This window comes from Amblyomma mixtum, chromosome 5 (assembly GCF_055824585.1).
Source record: "Amblyomma mixtum isolate Tamu chromosome 5, ASM5582458v1, whole genome shotgun sequence".
In the NCBI taxonomy this organism is placed as follows: Eukaryota; Metazoa; Arthropoda; class Arachnida; order Ixodida; family Ixodidae; genus Amblyomma; species Amblyomma mixtum.
Window position 1 is genome coordinate 194,140,879 of NC_143016.1, and position 10,228 is coordinate 194,151,106.

The 10,228-nt window shown below is 50.1% G+C and overlaps 1 protein-coding gene across 6 annotated transcripts in view; it reads right to left on the reverse strand.

Moving 5' to 3' along the window:
* Lrch (Leucine-rich-repeats and calponin homology domain protein) overlaps positions 1-9,862 on the reverse strand; it is an 89,153-nt gene extending 79,291 nt beyond the window's left edge. Inside the window, exons 1-3 of one of the 6 annotated variants that reach the window (XM_089546580.1) lie at positions 9,434-9,859; positions 6,607-6,751; positions 2,753-2,879 (exon numbers count right to left, since the gene is read on the reverse strand). In XM_089546580.1, coding sequence (XP_089402706.1) covers positions 2,753-2,879; positions 6,607-6,751; positions 9,434-9,608 — 447 coding nt within the window. In that variant the 5' untranslated portion in view covers positions 9,609-9,859. Of the gene's footprint in view, positions 1-2,752; positions 2,880-6,606; positions 6,752-9,433 lie in introns of all 6 variants that reach the window. The other 5 variants (XM_089546578.1, XM_089546577.1, XM_089546576.1 and 2 more) reach the window with 5 other exon arrangements.
* Positions 9,863-10,228: the final 366 nt, after the last annotated feature.

A 10,228-nucleotide genomic window follows, 5' to 3' on the forward strand; every position in this document is an offset into this window, starting at 1 on the left:
TTAGTGAAATTTGGGTTTATTGTAACGTCCCAAAGCAACTCAGGCTATGAGGGACGCCGTAGTGTAGGTCTCCGGAAATTTCGACCACCTGGGGTTCTTTACCGTGCACTGACATCGCACAGTACACGGGCCTCTAGAATTTTGCCTCCTCGAAATTCGACCGCCGCAGCCGAGATCGAACCCGTGCCCTTCTGTTCTGCAGCCGAACGCCGTAACCACTGAGCCACTGCGGCGGCTAACCTGCCATATGAATACACAATAAATAATGCTACACCGGACAATGCCCAGCATTTAACATATAGATATATATGTTTGAGCTCACATTTGCAATGAAATACATGTTGTTAATTATGTTGTGAATGAAGCCATGTCCATTCTGTGGTTTTTGCACCACAATTTCAGACACCTGCCTAGTAATCTCAAGCAGCAGTTATATACAGTCGACGACCGAAAATTCGGACGCCTGATTTTTCGGACATGCTTGATTATTCGGACTTTTTCGCGGCACCGCGACATGGCCCATAGAGCCAATGTGTAAGAGCGCTTGAAATTTCGGACGCACCGCAACTGACCACTCGATTTTTCGGACCTCGTTCGCACTCGCCGCCAGTACCCAAGCCGCCATATAATGTGTACAGTGGAACCTCATTAATTCAAACTGCAGGAGAGATCGAAAACTTGATCAAACAAAATGAAATTCAAGCTAAAAGGGAGCCTCTTAACTTGCGACGCTGAAATTCTGTGCGAGTCGGCACATTGCGCTCGCGTGTTTTCGAATTCGTACTGTCCTTGAATGTCTTCCGCCGCACGAACTTGAACTGTAGTCTGAGTTCACGGAACTCATCTGTGCCGAGTCTTTAGTCCCGAACACGGAACGCGAATACGATCGCGGAGGCTACGCGCACGCCGTGGCCTCCACGATCGAAGCGCGCGGCGCGGATCTTATCACGCCGCCGGATCTTATCGCGGCCGCGATCTGCTCCGGCGCCGCGCCGTTCGCGGAGGCCACGTGCGCGCACCGGAGCTTCCAAGTGCCGTCTATGGATGGCGCCATGATCATTATCATCAACATTTTTCTCGGTCGCGATTTTCCGCTGTTCACATCGGCATCAGTATCGCCAGCTCCAGCCTTTCGTGGCGTGTCAGCATGCGTGTTAGCGCGTCCGCCGTGATAGTGGCTTTCGCGCACGTGCTGCCGCCGAGCTTCACAGTTTTAGCGCGATGGGCAAGCACCTTAAGCTACACGGCTGGGAGTTAGCTCTCGAACGCGGTCGGTAAGCGTGCGAAGGGCGGGAAATTCGACGTGGCCGAGAAGTGCGTCCGATGATGGTGCAACCAAAAGAGAAACACAAGCTGCAAAAAGCGCGCTTTCCGAGGCAAGCCGTGCGAGTTTCCTGAACTGGAAGAAGAGCTGCTCCTCTATGTGATGGAATTTCGGAACAACGGCTACGCGTTGACAGCGGACATGCTGCGCGGCTTCTTTTGGCATGAGCGTGCACCAGAGTGCGGCACCAGCTCAGGAGTCTAAATACTTCGCGAGTGACGATTGAACGTAGAATAAATGTCGCTCATTCCCTGGTTGGTGTGTTTTTACTTAAAAAAAATTTTTTTTTCGCATATCGCGTGTATAGGCCGCACCCCGAAAATTGGCCCTCGAATCTGGAAAAAAAAAAGTGCGGCCCTTATACACGTTTATACGGTATTTCGCGCGGCGAAATATAGTCATGAGGAGCTTTAGAATGTGTGCAATACAATTGGCCGCTTTCTCCGGCATAGTGGTAATAAGTTCGTGATTTTTTCGGTGAAATTTGATTTTCCGGACTGCCCGATTTTTCGGTCGTTTTCGCGGCCCCTAGAGAGTCCGAAAAATCGGTCGTCGACTGTAGTTATATTTTACACATGTGCGCTCAGTCTTCGAGTATGGCTGCGTATACTGGGACTTTCACAATGCAAAACATATAAACAAACTTGAGAAACTGGAAAACAGGGCAGTGCGTTTCGTTGTTGGTAACTGCAATAAAAAGTTAAACATGACCAGTAGCAAATGTACTCTAATGAAGTGGATTGAAAGACCGGTGGGTAAACCTACACCTTAACTTTTCTATAGTACCTATAACTCACATGCAGGCATAGACAGTGAAAAAAACATGAGCTATCCTTCCTATGTTTCACAGAGGGACCGCGATTAAAAAAATCCCAGAAGGTTCTTTTCACAGTAATCCATGTCATAATTCCTTTTCTGTACGGACTGCCCACAAATGGAACCGCTCGCCATCCGTGGTCGTTTCCATTTTTATGGTGATACTCTTTTCGCCGTTTTTACTGTCTTATAAAATTTGCGTAACCTGGTGCTTTTGTTTATGTCCTCTGCTTTCAACTCCTCTTTCCGTTTTGTAACCAGCCCCCCCCTGGCTGTAATGCTGCAAGGTGATGCACGTATCCAATAAATAAATCAAAAGTAAATCCAATCTTGCGCAGAATCTTGTGGAATTCCGGCCATTTCCAAGAGGCTATAGATAAACCGTTCAGTTTGTGTTCCGTGGCAGCTAAAGAGCTGGGGTGCAGAGTTGGTGTCTGCCCCAAAAGAAGGCTTCTTGAATAAACAGCGCGAACGACGACAAGCACAAGAGACAAGGAAACGGACGACACAGCGCTTTCCTTGTCTCTTGTGCTTGTAGTCGTTTGCGCTGTTTATTCGAGACGTTTAACCACCGCCAAAACGTGGTGACGCAAGAGAAGGAGGCCCCCTTACCAGGTCCATGAGTGAGCGCAGCCTGCCCAGCTCCTCGGGCAGCTCCTGCAGCCGGTTGTTGGACACCAGCAGCACCACCAGGGGCAACTGGCACACAGCCGAGGGGAGCACACTCAGCTGGTTGCGACTGCAAGACACACACACACTCAGCAAGGCTCTCTCTCCAAGGGGACGGTCGTCAGCAGCTGCCAAGTTAGCAGGGAATCACGCCTGGCTGTGCGCAAAGCAAACAACGGGATCACGCTGCTCACCTGACAGCCCACCATCCGCACCCTATCACAACCGTCTATTGTGGATACCTGCTCCCGCTGGCCCCATTTGGTTGGCTTCCCCATGATGCACCCTCCTTAGCTTGGTTAGCTGCCTTAACCAACAGGGGAGACCACCGGCATCGCAACAACACGAGCGCCACAAACGACGTGACTGCTGCGTGCCATCGCCTCCATCGCCTCCTCTAGAAAGATGCCTGCGGCATCGCTCGCTCACCGATTGTAGCCGCTGTACCTTGAGTTGCAGGCGGTTGTTAAGAGATGGCGCTATCTGCTTCCCTATCTGCGCCAATGCAGGTGGGTGGTCAGGGGTGGTGAGGAGTCGCGGCCCCGCGTAGCACTGCCAGACGGTAGCTCATGTAATAAGACTCCGGCTTCCTTTTTTCGTTCACCTGAGGCGCAGCATGGGACGCAACAATTGCGCATTGTGCTTTCCAAAACCGAACTCTTTTCAATACGCACAATGAACATGTATAACTGCTGATGAGGTGCCAAAAGACCAAAATAGTTGTAAGCAGCAAGCGGCAGAAGTCAGCAGACATGTTAAACAGTTCTTCTGCTAATAGGTCTGCCACCGTATAGTTTTTACAAAAGATTTACACTTAATCCAAAAAGTGCTTAAGTAACCTATGAAAGAGCAAAATAAACTTATTTGCGACTTTTCCCCTTCAGCTCTGCCAATTACGTTTTTCTCTGCATAAACAGTATAAATATGTGGAAGGTGTCTTATGCCACAGAGACATCGTCTGCTACAGCTACGGCACGCGCGCACCACAACTGCGTGCGCAGCAGTGTGCGCATGCACGCATGTGTTTCAAGCGGCCACCACAAGGATCACTAGCTACCACCCCAAGTGGAAAGGAGGAAAAAGGGAAAGGTAAGGGCAGCAGGTTTTTGTCGCACACGGCAGGCATCTTTGTAGAGGAGGTGATGGGGAGACGGCCCTCTTCAGCTCAGGATTTCGCCGCGTACGAGCATGGCGGCGCAGGCTTCGCTATTCGCCAGCGGGCGCATACACTCGTGGCGGGAACATTCTCCCCTCAGCTCGTCCCGTCCGCCCTCGGAGTTTCCCCCTTGCCCTGGCGTGGACGAACGTTTGCTCATAGCCGTGCCGGTGAGTCAAACGTGCTCGGTTCCTCAGCGTATTTTGTTCCTGGCTGGCATTGTTGTTGTGGCACTAAATGCCTCGTCTGTGTCAGCCAGTGTTTCATTCCTTTGTTCCCTCAGAGCAAGGCCCGCCGTGGTCGCCATGTGCTCGGTAGTGCACGCGATTATGGGTTAGGGTCCAGCGGTTTTGAACTGTCAGCCACGGTTGAATGGGGGAAAACGTATTTATCTCCCTGATTAAAAGCCCCACACTAAATAAGCAAATTTCCCAAGTCCCATTCCACTCCACTCCCACCATGTTTCCCTACCTCTGTCACTAGAACATGCGTTGAGTTGAGTTTAATGGCGCATAAGCGACTAAGGCTATCATCAGAACAGACCACCTGTTATCATTTCTGCCGTTTACCTTCAGCTGGAATAAACTTGCGTGACAGTGCGCTGCGAATCTCTGATGAGCCGCTATCTCCGGAACCCTGGATACGCTCGAAAAAAAGACTGTATGGCACCAGGAATTGTCGCGTGTCGGGGGCCAAGGCTCGTTATCGGTCTTAAGGGTGACGGCCTGGCCATCAACTTTGTTCCCATGCCAATAAGCATTCAACTGGTCAAGTACACCCCCGCAAGAGTGACATTGGCGGTGGCCTGAGGAGAAAAGGCCCAAGCTGGTGGGAAAATGCGGGGGAATGCTGCAGTCACCAGCACTGAGAGGAGAGGGAGGGAGATGCTCCAGACTGGAAAGAAGGATCGCCCGAATGCACAGGAAACAGCGAGGAAAGCTGGTCGGTGGGGGACGAGGAAGGCCCGAGACGACACCGCTGGCAGTCGGTGCTCTGGGGCCCCAAGCGACCAAGCCTTCGTGGAGAAGTTAAGCCTCTGAACAAACGAGATCCAGTCCCCCTCCGTTTCTTCTGCACCAGCACGTAAGCTTGGGCACCCAGGCCTATGCATCCTGTACTCTGGTAACACATTGCAATTCTTGAATATAGAGCCGTTTTGTTCCAACTGAGTGTCTGTCCCAAGTGGACCCGTGCAGTATGTGGGCTCATCATTTGCTCTCTCAGCCACCCCTATGTTTTCCTTTGTGTTTGCACGTTGGCAAACAGACGAGGTGGCGCTACAGTCACTAGTAGCAGCATGGTGTCTACACTGCTGGTTTTTGGAGGCTTGTTGGCAGAGTTTCAGCTTTTTCAAGTGATAGGTGCCTTCACCTTAGTGATTTCTCTACACAGGCTAGAGATGACCATGTGTTACAGAAGATACTTTGGTACTGTGTGTTGTATATGTGGTTGGTGGCAAGCTTTCAATGCTTGCCACAGAATTAAACACCAACAGCCTTTTGACACTCTGTACTACCTGGCATGATCTTGCTTTGTGACAATAGTTAAGGGGAGGCTAAGTGCAGCTGTGTGTGTCCTCATCTGCAAGCGATGTTTATCCCATGATAAGGGGAGATGCTGGTCTTAAAATAAAAATTTTTACTATTAAAATCAAAAGTAAGTTCCTATTGACAAAAGCGGTGGGTGGGTGCATTATGCGAGTAAATACAGCAACCGTTACAAGTACTTCTGTCTTCGCAGAACAATGACTGACAGCAACTTCGCTACACCTACGGTCAGCTTTATGTGGCCCTGTGAGTAGTGTCACTGTGCCAAGTTGTCCGGCCAGCATACAAAGAGAAGAGGGACCGTAGCCTTCTGGCAGTCACTGCACAGAAACATTCTTCACCCTCACCCACTGTGCCTTGACCACCCTTTCTCTCCAGCCTCCAAATCCCACGATTGTTAAGTGCGGCTGGCGGGGCTGTGTGATTGTTTAACGCCAAAGAGGCGTCCATTCTGTTGGGTGAACTTTTGGCCTCATCCCCACTTCCAAGATTTCATTCTGCGGCAGAATGGCGCTTGCACTTTGGTCCTCCGGCTTTCAGGGGACAAAAGCCCTTCCCTTTCTTGCCCAGCCTTGGCTGAAGAGCCACAGAAATAACGTTAACTGCAGTGTCAATCTGCAGCCACATAGGACACTATTTTTTCCCCCACTCTCCCAATCTGGCAATATCGCTCATCTATGAATTGCACAGCTATGAATTAAACCCGATGTTCTATTTTCTTTGCTTCAACTTGTGTTTCACTTCTTTTTACCAATATGTTCCTGTATATGCACTTTTCCCCAAACCATGCTAAAATCCATCAAAAAGATAGCAGCACTAATAACTAAAATAAAAGGACTCTCATTTTCCCTGTTACAGTCACTTAATAAAGACTGTATCGCCGCACAATTTCGCCGCAGGGCTGGTCTGTAGCGCCAAGGCCACCCTGTGCCGACAGGAATTTCTTTTCTGCAAAAATTCACGACAGTGACCAAAAAGTGAGCTTATGAGTTACAAATACAAAGTGTTACTACAGCCGACACCTGAGTGACCAACACTGACTTGCAAACGCACACAGCCACTGGGTGAGCCCCTCGTGTGTGAGGTTCACTGACCTCAGGTCCAGGTAGGTGAGTGCCTGCAGGGCAGCCACCGCAGGGGGCACCAGGCGCACGACATTGCTGTGGCAGTCCAGACACTCCAGCAGCACCAGGCCACACAGCTCGGTCGGGAGCTCACTCAGCCGATTTCGGGACAGGTCTGTGCATTGGGCACAAAACAGTCGATGCCAGGTACTCACTGACCGTTCGTACAGGTAGAGTCAAACCCATCAAAGAGAAAATGGAACATTCTAGTTGTGTTGTCTATGTCTAGGCTACCGGTGCACGTCGGCCACCAAACCGCAATCTTTTGGAACTCTGAGCTGCGGCCAAAAATGCATTTCTTATGGTTAATTCTGGCTCTGTCTCCATATACACTCCACTAATCCGACTTGATCCACCTAGTCGTCCCTCTTAATCCGACTTAATCTACCCACTAATCCCTCGAAGTGTTGAAACACCACATTTTAGGGGTTTCGTGACCAATGAGCCACCCAATGCTCTTCACATTAATAATACAGGCTCAACACTAATCGAAGAAGCCACCACAGACCATTCTCCCGAGCTACCGCAGCCTGTTTGCAGAACTGTGACTACTAACACAAAGTGATATGTTTTACGCAAATTTCATGGTAGCGTTTGACTATGCTGCTCAAGAGCTCTTAGCACAGGCACCACAAGAACCCATCCTCCTTAACGCCGATCAAATAAGCTTGTTTGAACCTGACAACAGCCTTGACAAATGTGGGATTCGTGCTCTATCGAGGACAGCCTGTGCTGTTCCCTTTCGACTTCTGTGAAACATTGTCTGCTAAGAGAGGTGTGGAAATGTTCTAGACATCATACTCAGCAAAGCTAATAAAAATTTCGTATTTCAACGTGATGCATTACTGAAGACAGCCACACCATCAAGAAGGTACTACAACGCACTTGCCACTCTCCTTCGGGCACAGTGGCACATTACACACGGCTACATAATGCTGCCACCAATAAAGTGAGCCTTGCTCCCTCTTAACCCAATTCAGCTCCACAGCACAGCCACGGCTGTGCCATTACTGCCACTGAGCATTCAAAAGGGCAGAAGAAATTAACGAAAGGTGGCACTGGTGACAATCTAGTAGTGAGCAAGTGCCATATACCAATTAAAAACACAGCGCAAGACATCACAGCTGATCGATTTGTGCCCGCATTGATCTGAATCCTACTCGCAGCACCCAGTTGGGAAAGCTTTTTTTTTTTGCTGCATACCACCCAGATGGAAAATTTAAGATATGAAAAGCTACAGCTTTAGATCAGTTTCACATTTCATCTGAGGTTCAGTGTCAGTTTCAACTCCAGGTTCAGTCGCCGCGGTGTCTCAGTGGGCACTAGGCTGCTGCCGCGAGAGACGCAGGTTCGATCACGGCCGCGGCGGTCAAATTTCAATGGAGGCAAAATTCTTGAGGCCCGTGTACTGTGCAATGTCAGTGCTCATTAAAGAACCCCAGGTGGCCAAAATTTTTGGAGCCCTTCACTACGGCATCTCTCAGAGCCAGAGTTGCTTTGGGACGTTAAACCATAAACTCCGGGTTCAACTTCAGTCTCAGTGACAGCTTCACTACAGTTTCAGAACAATTTTCCCCACAGTTTGCTGAAAACGGCAGCCAAAACCATTTCATGCTTACAACGGAGAGCAACAAACACAGCACGCTTTTGTTCTAACCAAATCAATGTGGGCAGTCCAGTCAAATATTGGAGTAAATGTAACACCATGGAACTTACCCTAAAAAACTAGTTTGCATCAGATTGGTTTAATGTGAAGGAGCTTACAGTTCTTCTCTGCTGCGAATCGTACATGATAGCATATTGCTGAGTTCCATCATATTGCACGTATCATACAGAAAGATACCTTAGCTGTATCAGTCTGTACTGCAAACATGTACATTCGAGTATCACAGGACAACATGAAACTCAGCCTTCGGTGCACAGCCAAACCATGGACTGAGTGACCGCAGGAAGATCATAAATGAAAACAGACCCAAGGACATAGCCTTGTGGCATGCCTGATAAAGCAAACAGTCTGAGGTGGAAGAAAACAAGAATGAGTGGTAAAGTCTGCAGGGTATAGCCACAGACAGTGCAAGACAGAACTCACAGGAGGACATCTTTGCCTAGTAACGGAATAACCTGGGCTTATGAGCCCAATACTTCAAAATCATTAAACATCAGTTGCTTTTATTCGTTTGTTCTTCAAAATGTACCAGGTCTCCTTGCTTACTGCAGCTGTTAACAATGAGTGCCTTTTGTCTTAATGTCGAAATGCGAACTGAACAACCCCCCGGTGACATTCGCGCAAGGCGAGCCCGTTGACCGACTGAGAGGCAACATGTTGGCGCCCCTGTCTGCAGCTGTGCTCCGCCCCGCGGCCAACTTGCCAGCGGAGGAACTTGCAGCGGTAGCGAGGCGACGGCGTGCATAATTTGCATAAAAACAGCGCCGCAGACGGGACCAAGAAAAGAAGACATCCCGTCTACTGCGCTGTTTTTATGCAAAGAATGTATCCCGGCTTATTCCTCTTGGCGTGTGTTCTGTCCTCACGCGCGCGCTGCTTACTCTCTCCAGTAGGCTGCTGCCAACCGTTATTCGAACGCGTATGAATTGTCGCAAGAGTCAATGCTGCGCGCGCGGGATACGCCATGAGCCTGTTGAAATGAATTGAATCACACGAACAAGGTGCCTTACATTAGCTACAGCACAGCGAAGGAAATGGCCCTAGTCAGCAGCCGCGCCGCGAAGGTCGAGAGACACGATAACGGGCGCGGCCCAGCGGCGGACGTGCCTCGCGCAGCGCGCGTCGTCTCACCTGCGTGCACGATGTCGCGCAGGTCGTACTTGTTGGCGTAGGCAGGCAGCTCTTTCAACTTGCGGCCGTTCAACCTCAGCTCGCCGGTGTGCTGGGCATCCTCGAAAAGCCGCTCCAAGGCGCGCGTGAGCTGGGCGCTGCTGGACGCTGGCTGCGATGCCAAGGCTGTCGCCATCCCGTCGTCCGCATGTTCAGCTGGGCCGACTTCAGCGGGCTCGAAGCACGCGCGCGAGCGACGCTTACTGACCGCAGGCCATGGCCACTATTGGGCTCCGGGCCCGAGCATCGCACCGAGACATCACAAAGCGCTTGACAGGAGACGGCGAAACTGAGAAGGACGTCGATATAGCCGAAAGGGTTTGATCAATTTACGGAACTACTGGAGTAAAAGAACCGCATTGCGTGTTGACGAGCGCCAGAACCGCGTTGAGATACCTCACTGCTGGATAGCGCATTGAGCGCCCGAAAGTGAAGCCACCGGAAGTAAGCGGCCTTGTCCCAGAAGTCAGCCTTTGGCAGTACACGAAATCGCACCTCAGCGCGGTTTTTCAGTTCCAGTTTTGATTTTCTACTCAGCATTTCGTCTTTTCGCTATTCTCGTCTTTTCCCACGACAATGCCTACCTGTTGCGCCGTCAACTGAGCGAGAAGACCCACAAAGTCTTCGGGAAAGACGTTTCAAAAATAAAGGTCAATTGCATCACAATGGGACGACACTAGCAGACGACAGGACTTCGTGGTGGTGGTGGTGGAAAACGTTTATTTGCTCTATTTTACAATATTTTTTTTTTGCGGC